General features: G+C 36.0%; 1 protein-coding gene across 3 annotated transcripts in view; it reads left to right on the forward strand.

Annotated features, from left to right (window-relative positions):
• Nucleotides 1-22,919, forward strand: part of LNPK (lunapark, ER junction formation factor) — a 55,071-nt gene that overhangs the window by 12,771 nt on the left and 19,381 nt on the right. For all 3 annotated transcript variants that reach the window (XR_008534587.2, XM_054636327.2, XM_054636328.2), the window contains exons 6-12: nt 518-558; nt 6,657-6,737; nt 6,824-6,875; nt 13,923-14,141; nt 19,680-19,785; nt 20,491-20,561; nt 21,865-22,035. Coding sequence is in view for 2 of the 3 variants with exons in the window: in XM_054636327.2 (XP_054492302.1) it covers nt 518-558; nt 6,657-6,737; nt 6,824-6,875; nt 13,923-14,141; nt 19,680-19,785; nt 20,491-20,561; nt 21,865-22,035 (741 nt within the window). In the remaining variant the exon portion in view is untranslated. The remainder of the gene's footprint in view (nt 1-517; nt 559-6,656; nt 6,738-6,823; nt 6,876-13,922; nt 14,142-19,679; nt 19,786-20,490; nt 20,562-21,864; nt 22,036-22,919) is intronic.

Below are 22,919 nucleotides of genomic sequence, written 5' to 3' on the forward strand. Positions count from 1 at the left end.
GTAGTCTGAGAATATAGAAAGGGGGAAATAGATTGAGCTTTGAAGCTTGGAATTGACCTGGCATTTGAAATTAGCATGTGTTAAGAGGTTTATGTGAAATACTGAAGCCAGTAAATCTGGTACTCAGATATGCTAATTCTTAGACCTCAAGCTTTTCTCTGTGTTTTGAGTCATGAGATTAAATGTATTTGGTCCATTGTTGTACCAGTTTTAATGTAGGTCAAAGCAGGGCACTAGCTAGAATTGGTTTGCTTAATGAGGAAATGGTACATAAAATTTTTTAATAGTTCTAACTGTAAAGTGATAACAGTGGGCTATAATTTATAAGCAGTTTCAGCATTTTAAGTGATTTATTTTCACATAAGAACTCTAGTTATTTTGTACCAAGTTTACTGATGTTTAGAGTTGGTACTGGTCAATGCATAATTTTTCCTGATATCTCAAGGTGAAATCAATGTTTGGAGTGTGCTGAAATTAATTTATATTTGAAAACTAATGTATAATGTCTTTCTTTTAGATGATGCACTGGAAGATTTAAAATCCCAAAAGAAAAAAATAGTAAGTAAAACTCCAAGAAAAAATGGTTGCTATGGTTCACTACAAATGGTGTATGCCAGATATTTGCACCAAACTTGATCAACAGTTAATCTCAGTAAGAAAAATTTAGGATGGACAAGATTGCAAGTCTTGGATGACTTTCCCTCTTTGTGAAGTTTGTGGCACTGAAAGCTGTTTGCTCTCTGTTTATTGCTCCATAAGGAAGCTTGTTGAGAGAGGAAGTTGTTTTCTTACATGTTTGGCTTCACCTGCCTTGTAAGGCAAAACTTCAAAAGAGCCACAACCCAAACACTCTCTGCTCCCCAACCCTACCTTGCCAAAGCAACTCCCCCTCCCTCCAGAAATGCCAAAAATTCTATTATGAGGCTTTGTTATTAATGAGTTTCCCAAAGTGTTCACCTCATACCTTCTGGATTTTGCCATGGTAGCTAAATTAATAAAAAACCCAGAACAAAGGTACCAAAAATGAGTTGGGTGAGTCTGGTATTATGTCATGATCTATGTTTTATCACTTTTAAAATGTAGATGTAAAAAAGATAACCTGTAACCTAATTATGACATTAACCTTTGGTAAAGAGGATTTGCTGATATTTAAATGGAAGTGTTCTTTGCTTGTAATGGTGCTACAAAGGGGTTTGAGAGACTTAAATTTTCTAGGGAGGAAAGACATGGGCATGACAACAATGTTAAGTTTATGAAAACTGCTTAACTGAAATCTGTTTATATTCCCAATTAACATAGTCATTTGGTAGCTTTAAAGGAAAAGTTCTTGAAGCAGAAAAAGCACAGTGGAGAACAAAAGAGTTTTTGGCATCTTAAATGTAAAGTCTTCATTTCAGTTTAAGTTTAGTTTTTTGTAATTGTGAAAATCTTTTTTTATAGAACAACTAGTAATACTGAATGTTTATGTGTGAGAAGCAATTAGGACAAAAGCCATTGAATAAAAGATTAGTCAGGAAAAACCTAAATGTGTATTTTGCATGTGCAAAACCTCGAAACAACATACTGTAGAAGAACCAGGATGAAACACTGCACAGTACAAAAATGAAACAACTGCATAAATACTTCATAGACAAGAAGGAAATTGTAGTGTAACCATGGAGAATTTAAGTCTGGAAGTATAAATTGGCATGAGTATATATGCAAGTCAAGCATTAATCATTAAAGACAAACTTCTAAATAGGATGAGTGAATCTGAGTTCTGGGAAGTCCAATAATGTGTAAGTCAGCTATTTTTTAGAGTCTGTGATTATCACATGATCTTGTGGGTGCCTTGCTCCTAGCAAGGAACCAGAAACAGAGGACTTCTGCAGCCTCTTGAATCAGTGCAGTGTTGGTATTTTTTACTCAGAAGGTGGACTCAGGAGCTTCATCATAATTTAAGATATTCAATTAAGCATTAAAATTAGATAATTATACATGAAATAGAACATGTTGAAATGAGCTGGAAGGGGATGCACGTAACAAGACAGAATATAATTAGTGTTTTAGATAAAAACACTGAATCAATTGCATTCTGTAAAATTTCATTTCGGTAATACTCAGATTTTATTTTGTTTTGTTTGATTAACTTCCTTAGGAGTGCCTTTGGCTAATTTTTACTAAAACAAAAATCAAGTGAAATAATGGGGAGAGAGAGGATTCTTTTTTCTTGTTGAATTATGTTTTGTTGGTGAGTTTGCAAATAGGATTAGTTACTAAGAAATTTACATTGAGGTTCTCAAAGTATTTAGGATAAGTAAATTATGTTTCCTGTTTGTTTCTAATGCAGATTGTTGTCTAGGCACTGAGCCTGCTGCAACATCTGTGCTTTTTCACTTTGTTGCAGCTTAGCTACCTAATTGCTGGATAAATCTTACATTGAAGACAATTGTCCTTTTGAAAAATGTTACAGTAGACTTGTGTTTTACAGTCATGTGGCCCACCTTTTCCCTGCAGACATTACTTGTGTGCTGAAGGGAGATAAGGTGGTTACAGGGCTTACCTGTAAATGGTGTAAGCTCCTTATCTGCTATAATGCCCTGGTGTATTTGCAGTGACTGCTCAGTAGAAATTAATTTCTGTCTAACTTATCTTCTGGCTTTGGTGACATAGTCATATGTATACTCATGTGGGTAAAACACTTGATAAATACAGATACTTGATCTGGAAATTGCCATTAATATTGTCTATCCTGTACTTTGACTCAAAATTTGTGTAATACTTACTTCTCACAGAACTGACTATGCTGGTTTTTTTCTAGTGAATACTTTAAAGCTTGTTCAGTTATTAACTGGGGGTAGGGATGAAGTTAATCAGCTGTAATTAAGGCACTACTTCAAGATCCAACTTTGTTTCCCTCCTCGATCATAAGAAGGGATGCTGTGGTTGTGTCCGTGACTGTTTGGCTGTGATTTTGGCCTCAGAGTTTCTCAGTTAATGAGGATGTCAGCCCTTAAGCCTGAGCATGGGTAGATGAGCAAGTTCAGAGGGTTAAGCGTATTAAAGCAAGGGCACAGGACATGTATTAAGCTGATATAACTGGGAATTAGTGGGGAGTTTACCTGGAACAGCAGTCTTAAAGATGGGATAATTCTTAGCCTGAGGACAAAGTTGTGAAGCTAGTATAGTAATTTCCATGCTAATTTTAGAATTAAACTTTGCTGAAGCTTGCTCAGCTACTCTGAATACTAGGCTAAGTGTAATATTAGACTTTGACAGACTTCCAAGCCATTTCAGGTAAGAGTTTAGAAATTGCATCTGTTAATCTAGGAAAAAATACCCAGCTATTCTGATTGCAAAGGTGTCTTGGAGTTATGTTAGTAATGGGAAGAAAATGCAGCATATGAGTTCTGTTACTCAAATTAATTACTCTTTAATCAACTTTGTCTTCAGCCTTCTAGGTGTAGACAACCATTGATATTTTGATAACTTTAGTATGTGATAAAAGCTCTGCTAGGAGTTGGTTCTTGTATAAGCCCAGTTTTGTCTAACTGGTAAATTCTGGAGTACAGAAAATATGCAACTGGAAACTCAAAATACAGTTTAAAATCGTGTTTACTGACAAAGCGGTCAGTTCCCATGGTAGTTTTAATGTTGGCATGGATCTGTTCAGAGAATACTTAATTACTGTGACTTAAATGATGTATTTCCAATTTTAATGAAACTTTTGCTACATGTACTGGTATATTTTAAATGGTAGACTGAATGAGTTTCATGGCTTTGTGTGAATATTAAGAAAGACCTTTTCGTAGTTGGAGGTAAATAATTCTCAATTTATGAACTCACATAGTAGTATGGTGAATAAGAGTGGTTTGCACCATGCTAGTACTCAAGTCTTTGGTTACTTCTTGCCTTTACAAGAAGCTAAAAATACGTTACTCATACTATTCAATTTAAGCAGCTGATGTCATTCCCACAGGAATTCTGTTTGGTTGCCTGTTGGGAAGGAGTTCATCCATACAATTGTTCATAGGAAGAGAACGTGGTACCATGCTTCTTTATTAATATCTGATTAATTCCATGAAAAAATCATGCTTTGGCTGATATGATCTTTCTTGGAGAGTTCACTCGTGATTTGAGTTGCTCAGCATTATAATTTCATTGATAAGGATAGACTATGAGTTAGCCCTTGGCAGAAAGTAGAAAATGATTTTGTAGGAGAAGTTTTGGATCACAGAGAAGATTTTATTATGGAAAAATAGTAAGGTGTTGAGCAATTTGCTGTGTTAGTGCTCAGCATCAAGTTAACCATTCCAAGATTATGCTTCAGAATGGTGAATGTTCCAGAAGTCAGTGTCTTGGTTTGTGTTCAAAAATGAGCTTCCTGTGTCGGCACAAAAGCCAGTTTTCTCTGCTATGCAAGCACAGAAGTAGTATTTAAATTCTACACAAGCTCTTACTTACTTTCTTCTGGTACTTACACTGATTTGCTCACAATAAGTAAACTTGGTCCTTTTTGATTCTTTATTTGGTATTGTCAGCCAAATTTCAATTTACTTTAGAAAAGTATACTCTATAAGTGAAAGCATGAGAAATGTGAATATGCCTGTAGAAATCCTGACAATTTCTATATATTTTCAATAAATTTGTAAAGAGTCAGTTGTGATACTGAATTCTTGTTCAAATTTAGCTTTACTAGAATTTTAAAGCTATATATGAATTTCAAAATATGAAGAGTAACTAGTTGAATTATCCAAAAACAATGTAATGTGGGGGTAACTTCAACATCTGAATCTTGTGGTGAGAATTGAATTGTGTTTCAAAATAATGTTACTATTTTTGCAAAACTTATGTATCCACAAATAGCTACTATACTATCTAATACTCCTGTGGCAAGAAGTGCTTTAGATAAAGAAAGTGTCAAGTGATGGTGGAGCATTCTGGTTTTTCTCTCCCCTAAAGGTCACTTTGTCCTGCAGAAAGTTATTACTCATTTTTCTTTTTGGCTATACAGACAATAGTATACATTTTATGTTCGTTGATGTGAAGTGAATTGGGTTTTTAAAATTTTGATTTGGCAGACAAATACTAGCACTGACTTAAAGCTTCCCCACTTTGCAGCTTCACCTCACTAGCCTTACCCCTTTGTATAAAAGTCTGTCTTACAGTTTTTACTTCTATAAGCAATAAATACTTTATTTTTCCCTATTAGGTCATTAATTCTGCTCTTATTGCACTGTGTGGCATTTGTTTTACGAAGTTAGTGGGTTAACTCCAAAGTGCTGCTGAAATACAAGTCTAGGAAATTGATTTTTACTTCCTTCTTCACTCCCTTTTGTTTCAACAGTCCTTAATTAACAGCCTGGATAGTATTCCTTGCCTCAAACTTCAAGAAATGTGTGGAGGAGTGAGTGTTAAATGAATACACAGTAGCCATTAAATGGAGTGAATTTTTATTTAGCTTCTCAGGTCTATTTGTAGTCCTGAGGTCTGTCTAAATGCAAAACTCCTGCACAGTCTGTGTATGCACAATGGCTGAAACTTTTAGTTTCTCACTAGCTAAATAATGGCATAAAATTCATGTTAACCTGCACCATTTGTTATTTTAGCAGTGATAAATGAGTTTGAGAGAATTTAATTTTTTGACCACTGACCTTTTCAGTTTTGCAGTTTATGCCAACAGCAAACTTCAGAACAAATAAAGTCTCCACTTTTAGCTGAACATGGCCATTAGTCAGCATATCTAGGAAGAAAGGTCTGCTTAAGATACTGTAAAATGTATTATAATTTCTATCCATGTTAGGTATTTGTCATAACTTCAGCTGTCTCAGTTTCATAGTTAAGCTGCTTCTGATGTTGGCTGTTAACCACTAAAATGATACTTTACTAGTGATTACTTTTTTTAATTAAGCCCATGTATTAGCTATAAAGCCACTTGAGTGCATTGTAAATAAAACGCTGTAATAATGAAGTGCTTTAATTGCATTCCCTAAAGTATGCATAGTTCTCAGTAAATTTTTTTATTTAAATTCTTAACGTGCTCCTTTTTCTGAAAAGCAGTTTGAATTGCTGTAAAGATGTAGATGCAGCCTTTAAAGTCATTTGAGCAAATTCCATGGCTGTTCTCTAGTTAGTGAGTTTTCACAGCATTTGCAGCAAGCTAATTGCTTCTGCTAATAAATAATCTAAAATCGATGCTGACAGCAGTTAATTGGCACAGGGACTTTATTCTGTAAAGCACTTGGCTAACGACCTTCCTTAAATTAATAGCATTAAGTGCTATGAGGAAATAAATCTAAGGAATTGCCTGTCATTTGCTTGTCATGTCTAATAACTTCCAATAATGATGGCTGATAGATTTTTGCACATTCCATTATTGAAGTTGGTGCTTGTAATTATTCTCCTCATTATATGTAAACAATTAGCAATATTTGGTGTTTCCTTGCAATAAAGCTGTTAAGTACAAGTAGTCCATTAGAGTTTGGAAACTATTTTTGAAAGCAGAATTTATTTTCCATTGAATACAGCAAATCCTCAGGTATCTGAAAATGCTACTGGTTCATGGATGAGCTTTGCCTTTTGGTAACATTGATTAGATGCTTGTAAATGGGAGGTTATGGTGGGGGGAAATACTTTGAAAAATTATCTATTGATGTGTGGAACCTTTCTGTTTTTAGCTTGAGGAAGTAATGGAAAAGGAAACCTACAAGAATGCCAAACTAATCCTTGAAAGGTTTGATCCAGAATCAAGTGCAAAGGTGAGTCTTGTTATTGATACTGATGTAATATGAAAGGTACTGTGGAGCTGAGCATTCAGATAATGTTATTTATCATTAATTGGCAGGAGACTGAACTACCATCTGCTGCAACATCTGCAACCCCAAGACCTGGACAAGGTAATAGCCCTGTAAAATGGGTGCTCTTTAGCATAGATACTCATCTTTCACAGCAATTTCTAGTCTAGAAGTCTGTCTATGATAAAATTTGTAGATCAATTGACCTTTATTTAGGGTTAATAGACTGTTCATTAGGCTATGCCCATTACTGTTCTGTATTTTTCAGGCAAGGGATCTATTACTAAAGCCTGATGTTCTAGACAGCAGGATGTTTAATGCTGCTTGATGTTAAAGCTAAGAGAAAATTAACTTCTTGGGGCATACTTGCAACTTTTCTAGAATACTAAGGTGTGTTCAACTCCTATGTAATGTTCATTGACTTAGCTTTTCAATTGTGTTTCTATTTATGGCTAGTTAGACCTTTCCTGATGCAGTGCTTAAGCTACATCTATTTGGTTGCCAGAGAGGAATAAGAAGCTGGTGCATAATTCAACTACTTTCTGGTTGCAAAGAATGGACAGTTCTTTGCTGGTTTACATTGTTCCATTTAAAGGTGCCATTGAATAAAATAAAATACAAAAACTTGAATGTGTTTCAAGGAAGCCTTGTTTCTAGGTTGCCCACACAAGTTTGTCACACATAGTAGAATGCTTACATTAAAAATGTGGTATTTTTGCAAACATTTATGCAGACAGACAACTGTTAATTTTTGTTAAGGTTGAGTGTAGTATGCTGTAGTTAAACTGAAAATGCTTGTATGAGCACAGTATAAAGGCTGCCTGGTACTCTGATATTGAGGATTGTACTCAAGCTTTAAGACCAATCTTTGTCATTAACTTGCTGTTATAACCTGAAAGGCCTGATGCTCAAAATAAACTGCAGAATGTGATATGCATAGTTTTTCATAAAATACAGATTGCTTTAGTATTAGAATTGTCAACTTTGTGTTTAACTCTTGTGGGTTAGCAAAATTCTATTTTTCCCATTTTTCACTCAAAGTACTTGTTTTGTTCAGTGCAGAGCGCCTGGATTTACCAACAAAGGTGTTTATAAGCTGCATCATCAAATCCTCTGTTTTGTTCTTCTTGCTTAGCTTCAAATTGCCATGAAAATATTTTAAAACGATCCTTACTTGTTGACATTGACAGTGAACAGTTGCAGTGCAGTACCTCAATAGTGAAGCTTTAATCTCTTCTGTTGTCTTAGACACAACAGTTTTTTTCAAGTTTGCTCAAGTTACCTGTCTTTCCCATGCTCCATTTCTGCAGCATTCATAGTTTTGTTCAGGCTGAAGGGCCATTCTGACACCCTGTTCCTTTCTCTGCCTTGATACAGCTCATGGGTGGTTGCCAAGAGTTTTCTACTATACCTGTAATGTGTAGATAGTCTGTTTTTGGCTCTTTTTAAATTCTGTAAAAATTCATCCTTCTTGAGCTATGTTAGAAATCACTCCAGTAGTCCAGTAGTAGAGTGACAGATCTGTTTGCAGAATGCAAGTAACATTGACCAGGGGATGAAACTGCCTGGAAATGTGTTTCTATATAGAAATCTACAGATAATTAGCTGTAAATTAAGCAGTGATAAGTCTTTAGTCACTCTGGCTTTATGAAGAGATAGCAGCACCAGTTTTGAAACTCCTTAGGAGGTACATGACTGATCTCTTCCCCTCTACCCAGGCTGTGTAAGGAGCAGTGGTGAGAAGTGAGCTGGTCAGTGTCTGTTAATTAGTCTTGTGCATATTTGGGTTTCCAAAGTGTAGTGCCCCTGCTTTTGATCCAGTCAGACAAAAGCAGATCAGCTGCATCCAGCCTATACTGTGTTGTGTTGATTGTGTCTTGACTGTTAATAAAGGGCTGGGAGGGAGAGGTTCTGGGAGAATTAGAGTTGTTTTTGAGAGCCAGTCACTGTAGACTGTGGTCTAGGTCAATAGGTGTGGTATGAACAGATATGTGAAAAACAGTTGTGCCTGAGGAGTTTGCCCGCACTATCTGTGCTTAGAACTTTTTATTTAGAGCTAGCTATAAATTAGTCTCATGGGCTTGGTGGAAGAAATCTTTTAGTACAGTTTCATTTGCAAAGAGTGCTCTCTGAGACTGTCATGGTATGAACCAATAACCTCTAAGTGGGGACACAACTGAGAAAATGTACAATTCTCTTTCAAACAGACTGAACTTTTTGGGGTGCATGGACATTCTTGCTTGATCCTGAATAGAAGTGTAGTTTAACTTTGAAAGGATTTTGGAAAATAAATTTTGTAAATTATCATGGCTTATGGTTGGATTTTATGATCTTAAAGGTCTTTTCCAACCTAAGTGATTCTATGAGTCAATGTAAATTTGTTCATATGCAGCACAATTTTATTTTAATTTGTCTGATCTGTTCTCTAACACATTGAATTTGGAATTGGTGCAGCTTTTTATCCCCATTTAAGTAGTTAGTCAGACTATTGTAGTTTGGAGCTGTGTTATAGTTCAAGAGGGACAAGCTGTGCTTGCCTTTGGCTTGTGAAATTATGGAGACTTAATTTCCAAATAAAGTTTACTTACCAGATAATTCTTCTTATATGCAGCAATTATTTCAGTTTTTAGCTATCAAAAAACCTACCAACTTATTGATGTTCACACTAAATATCTGCCAAAAATGAATATTAGCTTCTGTTCTGTGCTGTATATAACTTACTGTAACTAGATGACACCTTTATGTGGTTGTGGCATAATTTGGTGTATGTAGTATGTGGTAGAATTAGAGTGGTTTGGAATAATAAAATACCTGTTAGTAAGTTAATATTAAAGCTTCTCTGATCTTCTCTTTGCATGCTTTGGACACAAGCTAGCCAAGCAGCAGAGCTCATTTTCTTGAGCTCTGTAATAGAGTCTTTTTGCAAAGATGATAAACAGTAACTGATACATAATCAAGTTGGACAGTGTTATATATGAGGCAGCTGATGAAAGGTTAGTTTGTTTGTATGGTTTTTACTTACTGGTTGAAATGAGTAAGCTTGCACATCATACTAATTGGTCCAAAGGTTTAATCAGTGTTGCATAATAGTTGATTCTCCAGAAAACAGCTGGTAGCAGCCCAATTTTCCTGTGTGTTTAGCTCTTCTTGCAGTTTCTGTGATTTTGACATGCACTGCTGAAATAAGTAATGGCATTTTAACAGATTATTTCGGTTGATCTTGTGTTTGGTATAAAAAACATCACAAAATCCAGAAGGAAAGGAATTTGAAAATTTAAATGCAATTGTATCTGTTCAGTAATGTTTTTTGAGGGGTACAGTTAATGAATATATAGTTTAGTACTTTGGCCATAGAGAAAAATAGGGTAAGTATATATTTTCAGTGAAATATTTATCAGCAATATGCTGTTGTTGGTACCTGCTCTTTTCATTTTAATATGACTGTTAGCAGGGGTGTATTGTAAATGAGATCACTCTGTGACCTGAATTAAAAATAATACAATAAAAGATGGTTGCAGGCTGTGGGGTGGATATAGGAATGAAGAGGAACGAAGAAAATGCTTGGCTGGTCTTCAGTACTAAAGCCAACAAGTTATGTAAACTGTATATTGACCTGCAGTGTAGTGTAGCTCTATGAAAATAATGTATTATTCTCTACAAAAATCAGTGTTTTGAAGGGAGGAAAAAATAAAATAGTTATGCTTGTAAACATGAAACATGTCACTGCCTCACCACTGCAGTAGTGTAATAGTGTTTAAGAGCTCATACTGAATCATGAGTTGAGTAGATACCTCTTAAGTAATGTGTCTGCTTATGTCTGAAGTGTCCAATGCTGGTAACTGCAGAATTGGAAATGTAGTGTGTTTGGAGAATAACAGTTCTATTTTTAAGCTGTTCATCTGTCTTCATGCCATTGACTTTTGGATACACAAATATCATTACTGAAGAAAATCCTTGGAAAATGTCAAAACTTCATTAAAACTACATCAGCAGTAGCTGTAAATTGTGTTAGTGTTGAGGTCAGCGAACATGTTTCTTAGCTAAGTTGTGCAACTTGGAATTATGGAAATCTGGAACTTTGCAGAAGGCTCATTTTTAATACCTTGCGTGTTAAGGCAATTTGAGAAGTATGTGGATCATATTCAGTAACTTCAGAAGAATATTAGGGCTGTTATTATGGATGTGCAGAGCAGGAATTAGGGAAGTTCATGGGTAAAGGGTCTGTATGTGATACTAAAATGATGAGACAGGGCTGTACTCTCCTTGTCCATGACAATGCATTTATGGAGCCTGGGGATGGTATAAGGAATGTAAGCATCAGAAATTCAGGTTTGTGTGTTGTCACTGAATGACATCTACAGCCAATCTGTGAAAGGCAGTACTGGAATGAATGGGCTGTTGGTTGTGCCAAGAAGAGCATTTCTCACTTTCTCATAATGCAGATTCTGGTGACTTCTCTTGGGGAGCAGCAGAGGGTTGGCAAGTTCTCTTAAGTATGAATCACAGAATAAAATGAAAGCCAAGTGAACTTCTAAGTGAAGGGGGAAAAAGGCATTGTAAATAACCCAATATTTTGTGGAAACTGGTAATGAGTCTTGCATTCTTAACTCTGTAATGAAACTAAAACTACTGAAGCATATCTCTCTAATACTTACTGTAAAGTACTGGTTCAGCATCTTTATAGGAACAAAAATATGGGGAAAGAGTCATTAAAGCAGCAGTATCTTTTTAATTGAAAGTAGTTTAAAGAAGGCTTGCCAAAAATGACCCTTCAGAAGGAACAGGCAAAAGGGGCAAAGCTCTTGCAGGTGGCATAGAAATTGCTTAGAAATAATGTATTATGGGTTCAGAATAAATGTGAATATAGCCATGACCTATTGAAACAGACTCAGTACTCTTAAACAATTAATATGCGTAAACCACATGATCTAGAAAGACAGCCTTCAAAATGTAAAAGTGACATCCATATGTAGAATTTGCAGTAATGGTCTTGGACATTTTTCTATGTGAAACAATAATAAAGAGGGTTTTATAATGAAAAAAGAATGGACTAAGATATCTTTACAGATGTTTAAAATGATCTTGGAACAAGTGGAATTAGGCTTTATATTTATCACTTATTTTTTGCACATATGTGGACCTGAGAAGACTTGAGAAATCACATGCCTTTTAGCTTAAATTTTGAAACTAACACATGACTGGAAACTATAATGCAAACTTCGGTTTTAATAATGGGTTTTGATCAATATTTTGTATTTGGAGATGGGCCATGGCTGTTGGTCAGATGGCATAGAGAGAATGCAGTTATCCTAGTGTAGTAAAACTTGAAAGGTTACTGCTTATGGCTCTCACAAAAAGATCTTGAAGACATGTGAATGGGGAGGTTCATCATAAATGATTTCTTACTTCATATAAAACTCTCAGTACAGGAGCAGTTTTCAAACCAGAAGCAAGTCACTAAGGAAGTGCTCATGGAATTTCTGCAACTACCTTACCAATTAATCCCAGTTGCCAGATTCTGAACAGCTGAAATAGTGAGGGGGCAAACATAGTTGTTAAAATCAAGCTAAAATCCAGAATCTTCAGACTCATTGACTGATGTAATTTGGCCGATGAAGTTGTGTGAAGTAATGCAGCCATGCACATGATGTGGCAGGGGAGAAGTGGTGCTTTGTTCTGCCTCGTAGGAAACTTAACTAGATGGATTTTAAGTATATTTAAGATTTTAAGTTTAAGTTTTAAACTTGTAGTTTTTAAAGTAGTGATTCCAAAGAATTTTTAATTCTTTCTTCTGTTGTGTATTAATCCTCTTTATATGTACAGAAAAGTAGGCAAGAGGATAACCTATGTATGTAGCAATTTCCATGGCACTGGATTGGCTGTATTCTCACAGAACTGTTACATTTGACCTAGTGCTTCAGTGATAGCTGCTCTTTCTTAGCAGGTGCCAGCTAACTTAGCATGCTCACCTCCTCCAGCCACAGCAGGAGCTTAGCCTGCTGGTATTGTATTTTGGGGACAGGGATCGTTCCTTTAGACTCAGCACACCCATCTTCCAGTGGCTGGTTGCCAGTGGACCTGTAAACTTGCCTGCTAAGCATTTAAACTCTTCCAGCCTGACACAAAGTCAGCAGATAAAATCTCTCTAATCTTGAGACTCGTGGAAGTGATTTTAAAGTCCAAATTCCATTTGTTGTGGAAGAAGACATGCAAGCTGATTCAAATTGACATGGTGCTATACACTAACTCTGTAGGGTATTACAGCCTTAGCTATGGGTGTTATTGGGGTCTCCCTGTAGAGACTAACCTGCTACTTGTCAACCATGTAAATAACAGCAGACCTAAAGCAATGGTTACATTTCTGTTTGATTGGTTGCAATAGTGTGTGAACCTCAGGCTTGCATGACTATTGCAGCATTCAAACCATGGTATGTTACTCTGGTGATATTTGGCTTCATGTAAGAACAACTGAGGAAATATATTAAGTTTTTCATGATTGTGATTTAATAGTAGTGGTGTGAGAAGAGGTAAAAGCAGGGTCATGTTCTGGCAGAGCCCATTCTTGCTTTATGAGAATCCATGCAGCTGGTTTGATAATGGGGTTCCTGAAACAGGTCAGTGAAACTGTATCACCTGAATGAAGCATTTCCTTTTCTTCTGGTTTTAGAATTGTTTCCTTTATCCAATCTGATTTTTTTTTTCATAACGCTGGGCATGTAACCTGAGCATATTAGATAGTGAATGAATAGTTTTGGTCCCATAGAAAGCTAAATACTTGAAAGCATTTTTAAGCCACGGAGTAAAAAGTGGTCAATTATATACATTGTGGTTTGAGTCTAGCTGTTTCTATGTCCAATGTTCTGTCTTAGCAGATACTTTGTGATTCTGTTCTCTAATTTCCTTCTAGAAGAATTTTGCCTGAAGTATTTAACAGTTATGATAATTGAAATATAATATTCTATCTGGTATTTACTTCTGTGTGGTATTTACTTCTATGAACTGAATGCTCAGCTGATGATGTTTAGTTTTAGACCTTCCTGGTTTTGTTTGATTCAGTAACTTGCTAATTGGTATAACAATATTAATGCACTTTTACTAATATCTTGCTTATGCTAGATATTAAATTCATTATGTACATATTCTTGTCAGAAATTCGTCAGAGGACTGCAGCTCAAAGAAATGCTTCTACACCCCCACCTGCAACTCCTAAACAAGGCTCTCCAAAGTCCCCTGTTCCAGCATCTCCTAACCTGCAAAGAGAGAGTGCAGCTCTGAGCGGGCTCCCAGAAAGAGCTGCTGCGCCATCCTTGCAATCCAATGTTTTACCACGGCGCCCTGGATCCCCTGCTACTTCAGTGCCTGGAATGGGTAAACACAGCACTTAATGTTATTTACAGTTTATATTGTTTTCTCTGGTTACCAATAAAAGAGGCCATTTTCAGACAGTATGGAAATGGCATTTCATTTGGAAATAGCAGAGCAGTTATCTGATTAAGCAGGAGTTCCATATTCAATTAGCCATAACTCTTTACAGCTGGCACCTTTTGATGCTGAAACCTATTGCCTGAGCTCATTTAACTGTTATGGCTTCTTTGTTTAAATGGCAATAAAACTTTGCAGTATTCTGTAGTCAACAATATAGCATACCTTTTTATGTTCTTAGTTTAGAAGAGCTCTATGCTTATATAAATCAGGTGCAGAGGAGAACACTTTCAGAATACATTCATGCTTCTCACTAAACCCTGCACATATTTTTTTTAACATGGATCTTGACATTTATTTAAATTTTTACTCTAGAAGGTATAGTCATGCAGCCTATACTCCTAGATTAAAGTGTGGAATACAAAATACAACAGAAAAGTTGTCTGTGTTGTAGCTGAATACTAAAAGGCATTGTTATTTTAGTACAAGAGTCCAAGGTTTAGCAACAGGTTGAAATCTGGTAGGAATGAGTAGTCCTTAAAATTTGTTTCATAGTCTGAAAATGTTTTTCCCTTGATTTCCTATTTGGTGTTCAGTTGGGATGGACTTTTAATAAATAGAATATGAACTAAATTGCATTGGAAGGATTGCAAAATTTGAGAGTTTGGGTGGGCAGCACCGTTCTCATTTTCCTTGTGGGTGGTAAAGCTGTGTGTGGGTTTGTGCCAGGCCTTTCATTCTGTGTGGGATGTTTGACAAGTTGGATCACAAGGCAAGAAAGGACATGAAATGCTGTCTTGAAAATAGAAGGGGCACAACTTGCCAAGAATCTCATGAGCACCAGTTTAACGTGGAGTAGTTCTTTGCTCTATGTACAGGGATCAAGAATTTATTTCTCTGCCCTGTGTTCCTGATTTTTACTTGAAACTACTTAAGTCTTACTGTTGTCCTTCCTTATTAACTTCCATGATACAATCAAAAAGTAGAGCTATGGATAATATATTGACACCTGCTCTCTAAGCTCCTGGGAAGCTGAATGTTAAAATGCCTTTTCCTGTTGTTTAGTGTAGTGGAATAAAGTTGTCATGGAAAGTTGTGATCTCCCTTCTCTGTAGATTCCATTCAGCCTTATTTGATGTTATTAATTCTTTACCTGTGTTATGAAGCTGCTAAATTTGTTTTTATCCCTGAAGTGAACTGTAAAGGCAAGTTATTAGTAAGTCTTGATTATCTTGAAGTACCAGAAATTAGCTTCTTGCACCAGGAAATTGGTCATTTGGTTGCAAATCACATTTACTGATATCTGATTACCAAAAATTCCATAATGAGTTTAAAATTGCATGCTCCTTTTTAAGGAAGCTGACTGTAGAATAAAGTATTAGCTGTATAATAGCTTTATTCTTAGGGGAAGATTCAGGCATGTTGAATAAGCTGGATGAAATTCAGCCTTTACTGCATAAATGTTTTAGAGGAAGAAGGAAAATAAAGTAACTCACTTGTTTGAAAGGACAGTTGTCAATATTTGTGATTTAAAAATTTTAATGTAGTGTTTGTGATAATGCCTTACAGGCACTTTTTCCCCATTAAATATCTGGAATTTTGACCTAACATGTTACCTTGCCATAGATAACAATAGGAGACACTGCAATTGTCAGTTAATATAGAAGCTCTCTCTTTCTTGAATTTCCCCAAACCTTCGAGGCATATAAAATCTCAGTAATGTAACTGTAGTGAAAAGTTCATAAATTCAGTATCTATAAGAGTAAAATGGCATCTGAGTTTATGCTTGGCCTGCAACAAATACGAATAGCCTTAATTATCTCTATTTTACAGAAGATTAATAATTAATTTTCGTTATACTATATTTTGTAGGGGAGAATCAATTTAACATGTATTACCACAGAGCTCCCATATGTTTGAAAATTAATAACCAGCAGGTAGTTGAGAGTTTGCCAAGCTTTGCAAAAGTGACCAGTCTTTCTACAATGATTGCTTTTGATGTTTGTATTAATTACTGGTGTCCATAACAGCATGAGAACCAAGATGGTTGGTTTGAGTTATTAGTAGGCAGATAATTGAAGTTGTTGATGGAATGTGTTGTGATGTTTCATTCTACTTCATTTAATTTTTGCTTTGGTTATTGACTTTTAGAAATTTCATATTGGTGATTTACAAGTTATATGACAACTTGGTCTTCTAAATAAAGGCCTGAGTTAACATTTGAGTATAAACCAGGTATTCACAAAATTATTCTAGGGCTTTAATTTTATTGCAGATTGTATCAGCCTTTTTTGATGGAAGTATTGGATCTTTCAGGTTTTTGTAAAGCTCTAGGAAATGAATTTTGCCTGACCTCTACTTTGGACAGCTTTAGCAGAATACAGTTTATATTGCACTGAAGTTATTCCATCTTGCTGCTGTGACTGTGTTCTTGGTCTAAGTTCCTACTTGTGGACAGAATACAGGGATAACTTGGAAATGCATTCACTGATTCTTATCTCCTGAATTAATTTTCCTTTTTTTGTGAAATGAGGCTGATTTTAAAAACATTTGTGTTGAGTATGGAATTTTTTTGTACTTAAGTGATTGGTTGTCAATTGCAGTATTTTTTGAATGAGTTTTCTTGTTCTCCTAAAGATTAGGACAGTCTGTTTAGGTCAAATATCCAATATTGACAAGATGTGTCTTGAAAGATGAGCTGTTAGAAATAGTACAGCCTTAATGTCAAGATTATTCTTGTTCTATGTGTAGCACTACAAGAGGATATTGCTGATAATAGTTGATTCCTACAATGTTTAACGTTTGCCATATAGGATGGAAGTCAGCTGTATGTGGCATTGAGCGTGAGGTTTACCACAAAGTAGTACATTCTGCCCTTAGTTACTTTTTCCTTTGTTGCTTCTATCTGTGAGGATTGAAAAGGTGGGAGTCTAGAAATGGTAATTTGCTGGCAGTTACTTTTAGTGCTATTTAAACATGAAACCCATCTTGGATCAGGTTATTGAATAGTAAGACTTGCTGTGTTGCCTTTGCCTCCTGGTCTGGAGCTGAAGATTTACGAGGAGTGGCTGAGATACTTGATTTGTTCAGCCTGAAGAAGAGGAGAGGGGAGACCTCACTGTGATCTTCAACAGCCTCATGAAGGGAAGCAGGAGGGCAGGCACTGATCTCTTCACTCTGGTGGCCAGTGACAGGACCCAAAGAAATGGCACAAAGTTGAGCTGGGGAGGTTTAGGTTGGGTATCAGAAAAAGGTTTTTCACCCAGAGCCCTGGCACAGGCTCCCCATGGAAGTGGTCACAGCACCAAGCCTGACAGAGTTCAAGAAGAGTTTGGAGTGTGCTCTCAGGTACATGGTGTCATTTTTGGGATGTCCTGTGCAGGTCCAGGAATTGGACTCAAAGATCGAGTCCAATTCCTACTCAGCATATTGTGTGAATCCTCTGCCTAGGAGGTACATGTTACTTCTATGGGTATGTTTATCTAGGTGCTAGAAGCTAGGACTGTGCATGTCCTGATCCTGTCCCTGGCTAAGTTGCTATAAGAAAATGAAATCTAAACAATCCTGAAAAGCTTGAAGTCAACTGTTTTTAACACAATATTTTTCAGTTAAATGTCCTTCTGAATTAATTCAAAATACTAACAAACTATACTCTCTTAGTTGTTCTTTCTTTGGATTTTAAAAAAATGCTATTTTGCATTTTTAGACAATCTGTTTTGTTTTGTATATTGAGAGAGTGATTTTAGTTTGTGTTACCCTTTAGCTTCCTCTTTGTTTATTGGCCATTATGGGGAATTATGTGAAACATACCTCAAGAAGAACACTGGAAACATACAACAAATTAAAAGAATTGTTGGCTGACTTCTGTAGTCAGTAAAGGCTTTCTTTTAAGCTGTGATGTTTCTCTATATGTTTTTACTGGATGGAATGAGAATAGTTATAAGCCAGAACTCTTCTCAGAGAAAACAGTGGTTTCTTTTTGCACCTTCAGTATTTCATTTCTATGAATTTCATATACGTAGTTCATACAGGGCTTCAGGTTGCCATATGCTCATCTCAGTATGAAACCTGCTAATACTCACTGATTTCTTTTTTTTGTTTAACCTTCTTAGCTATCTTGAGCTTGCATAGGACTTTTGCATTTTTAAAAGTAATTTTGTCAATGGTTTAAACCAAGTCTTATTTGTAAGGTGTCACAATTTTGTATTGGAGTGCCTTGAAGCTGAACCATTTTGTCCCAGTTGGAGAGTTCTGAAAGACTGGTTCATTGTCCTACTCAAACATTGTTTAGTTAGTTTTGTGGACTTGGAATGTAATTCATAAAGGTCTTATAGGAATAGGTTTTAAGTGTTCCCCTCTCTTCCTCCAAGTGCTGCATTATCTTACACTCAGGACTGTTTGTTGAAAGTACTGTAACGTAATACTTTCAGTGCTTAAATGTAAAATGTTTCCTCTCTGTACTTGGTTACTTGGATGGTTGCATTGGAATGGCTCAGACTGGAGTTTCTTACATTAGGCCTAGCTTATTCTGTTTTAAGGCTGCAAGAGAAAGGAGACGTAAGAACTCAAAGCTGTATAAATGGAAATTGGTAGCTTGCAGTGGTCTTACACAATGGACTAGATGTTTTAAAACTCTGTGGAAAGAGAAACTTGTGCTGGTGTTCTGGTTTAACTGCTATGTGGAGGAGTGGAAAAGAATCAACCATGGCTCTTACCTGCTCTTTAAGGGGTTTCATTTTGATAGTTTGTTAAACACATGGGAGAAGTAGTATCTTTATGGTGGCCTTCTGGCTTCTTCGATTAAGCATAAATCTGAAAGCATCCAACTTGTCATTAAATATGGGAGTACCAACATGACAAACAGCTGGACAGGTTTAACGTATAGACTCAATGCACACTGAGAGTATGCTCATGTGGTAATTACACAGAAACCAGGGGCTGTTTCTGTGGTGGCATCTTCATAAAATCTTAGAATGGTTTGGATTTTAAGAGATCTTAAAGATAAAGATAATCACTTTGAAACCACCATGCCATGGACAAGGCACCTTCCAGCTCACTAGGTTGCCCTGATCTCTAGTTCTTCCACTGTTGCCATTGATTTTGGCAGATTTATTGATGTCAACTGCAAGGGTAGATTTGCACAGTTGAATGTATATGAAGATAACTTAGTTAATTTGTTCTTTCTTAAAAAGCCTGTATTTGTTAACAATTGAATACTATTCAATTGTTTATTCATTCTTTAGAAATTATAAATTTAATTACATGTCCAAGGTATAAAAATGGAGCAATTTAATAAAATTATAAGCTAAAGGAGCAGCAGAAGAATTTTGAACTGTTGTGGGTTGAAGATTCTTACAGCTTTCTGAGTGGACTAAGAAATATATCCACGTTCAGTAGATGTAATTATTTTGTTACACAGGCACACACAAAATATAATACATATTTATACAGTGGAAAATAATTTTGATATAATTCATGTTCTAGGTCTTCATCCTCCAGGCCCTCCTTTGGCAAGACCTGTTCTTCCTCGGGAAAGAGGAGTTGTGGATAGAGTTATTGAATATTTGGTTGGTGATGGTCCTCAAAACAGGTAAATGTTCTTTAAGAAATACCTGAACACTTAGGGAAAAGAAAGCTTCTTAACCTTTTTGTTTAAGCCATGTCAGGGTTAAAAGAGTTGTAAATGAACTTGTCCAAAAGTTTCATAATTGAGAAATGGCTTTTTCTCAATGCTTCACTTGAAATATCTTTGTGGGGAAACTGGTAATATTTGGGCAAACCTGACCTCTGTTCTGAGTAATATTATCTCTGTGATACAAAGAAAGAGCTGTGCTCAAGTGGGTGAATGACTTATATTTTGAACTAAAAAAACAGAAAACATTTGCCTCAGCACTTTAGTTTTATATCTGTTATAAATGTCTTTCAGGTTGCCTTCAGGACTGTCCAAACATATCAGAACTTACCGTGTTTACTATGGTTACTTTTAATATTAACTGTATTCTAATGAAATAAAAGCTTAATTTGGATTTAATTTTCTGACACTGAGGATACTAAAAATATGTTGAACTGTAGTTTAAAGTGTAGCTGAGGCTATTTCACTGTGGTTAAAGCAACTTCAAAAAGTATTATTTAATCTACAGATTTAGTTTGCTTTCAAGGTTAATAATTTCATTGTGGAAATCACCTTTTGGAAGGAAAGGTTTAAGGTATTAGTCAATATGTGAGGTAAAATACATCTCCCTTCAGTGTGCTATTACTTAAAGGTACGTTACTATATATTATTCATGTTTTCTAGGTATGCCCTTATATGTCAGCAATGTTTTTCTCACAATGGTATGGCTTTGAAGGAGGAGTTTGAATACATAGGTAAGAGCTAATCTTTTTTTAGACTGTATTACTTGGCTAATGTTTCATAACAAATGTGCATCATACTTCATTTTGGTTGCAGCTGAGTACTTAGCTGACACTGTGAAGTACCACTTCATGTGGGAACATTTTTTGGTAACTTATTACTCTGTTTTTTAAGATTTACTTCAAGACTTGGAGAAGTACTTTATTGCAACCTTCAGGTCATGGATTTTATGTGTAGAAAACTATTCAGTAGAAATAAGCTTCCTCCAATACATCCCTGAACATTGCTACTGGCTATGAACGTTTCTCAGAAGGGTTTTATGTTGAGAAACTATCTGAAATTAAAGTGTGCCTCTTTTACCAGAACTTAAACTAAATTTTCCTTTGGCAAGAAGATCTTGGGGACGTATTGGAAAAAGAGTGGGAACAAGCCCTAGGGGCCTACATGTGAATTTATGGCTGACAATAACTTAAGACAGACACAGCTCTTTATTGAACACAGATGTTGTATATTGCCTGCTTTCTACCACAAGTGTAAGCCTGATACTTAAGAAACTAAGGATTCTTAGATAAATCTTATATTTCATTTTGTTTTGTTTATTTTTATGAGTAAATATACTGCATTGTAACAATAAGCTAAATGTTTCCTATGAAACCAAAGATAAGTAGTCTATATGTTATCTTAGTTCTTATGAATTCACAACTCAACTGTACCAGAAACTGCCACTTTCCCCCCTTGTCTTGATGAGAGTGGGGAGGACAAAAAGAGTTATTTAAAGTATTAAATGGTACCCAGTACTTCTGCAAAACAAAACTACTTTTTCTTAAGCACCACTGGAACAGAATGTTCCTTAGAAAGCAGAGTGAGACATACCTTATGGAATTCCTAACACTTCCTAACATCAGAGTGTGAGGAAAGTGGTGTCTTAAGGGTAGGGGAAAAAATAATCTGCCAACTTAATTCTTTTGTAGGAAAGAATAGAACATGTGGCAGTAGTGGCACAGATGTGGCAACATCTGGCACTACTGGATTGCATTATTTTGTTCATTGTGGTCAAATCTTTCACAGTGTTGGGCAGTACTTAGTTCAGCAGAGCTGAAAGCAAGCAGGTTTCTAAAAACGAAATGTCTGCTGAATTTATAAAAGGACTTGTACAGAACAACTTAGGTAAATTTGGTGGAGGTGCTGTCTGGTACTCACAGTTGCATAGTTAACTCTGATTTTAGTATTTTAAACCATCAGAATATAGTGTAGGAATAAAGGTGAAATGTGAAGTTAATTAGTGAGGCTGCTTACTGGCTGTGCTTTGTGGTGTAGCATTTAGATGTGCCTACTGCTTCTTCCTGAATCCTGCAAGAAAAACTCGACCTCAAGCTCCACGACTTCCAGACTTCAGTTTTGAAAAAAGGCAAACTACAGAATTGCGATCTGAAACTGAGCCTCTAGAACCTAGAGAGAGAAGGCCCCAGGAGACTCAACAGACAAAAGGTAAGTGCTAATCTCATGAAGACTGCTCTTTTTCAAAATGTCTAATGAAATTCACTGTCATCTAGCTCTCTGTTGAGCTAAGTTTTCTGGTAAGAATGACAACAGCTGAAGTACTCAAACACTGTTCCAGCAGGATTCCTGGTGAGGTGATCAGTGACCAAAGTCTGTCAGTGTTAAAGGCATTTGGTCAATGCCCTTAACATGCTTTAACTTTTGATCAACCCCCAGTTGGGTGGGCAATTGGTCTAGGTGATTGTTGTTGCTCCATTTTAATTGAAATAGTACAGTTTATTTTGACTTCATAACAAGTGCAGTTTGTATTTTTTTTTTTTCAGTTCTTGTCTCTGCTTCTAGCTTAGGTGGTTGATACTAGTGGTCTTCTTTCCTGTACCCTAAAATTTCTTCATATTTGTCATTATTTTGTGCAAATGATGGCATAACAAATTTTTTCACTCTAGTGTTACTGACAAATGGATAGAAAAGGCACTGTAAATTACAGAAATAGTTAAGGAGGGAGTATGTCCCAAAGTAGTTAACTTTCGCTGTGTTTGGCAGGTCATTTGATTGAGGTGTGTTGGAATTTCTGCCTTTGTTCCTTTTGCTCTTTTCCTCAGGGCAGGAAAATCTAGTAAAACTGCCTTGTTTAATTTCAGGTAGTTCAAAGACAAATTGTCAATTTTAATTTAACATAGTTCCTTTTGAGACATTTTATAGTCTACAGATACAGTAGGCATCTGGTGTACAGCCAACAGGAAGATGCAGTGTTTTAAAAGACTCCAGAAATCATAATTTCAGACCAGAGGATCTCCAGTTAGATGTGCTGTTGAGTGCTTGATGGGACTTTGTTAGTTTAAGCAGGGATCCTGGAGGAAAACTATCAGCTA

The sequence above is a fragment of the Agelaius phoeniceus genome, chromosome 7 (genome assembly GCF_051311805.1).
Source record: "Agelaius phoeniceus isolate bAgePho1 chromosome 7, bAgePho1.hap1, whole genome shotgun sequence".
NCBI classification, from domain to species: Eukaryota; Metazoa; Chordata; class Aves; order Passeriformes; family Icteridae; genus Agelaius; species Agelaius phoeniceus.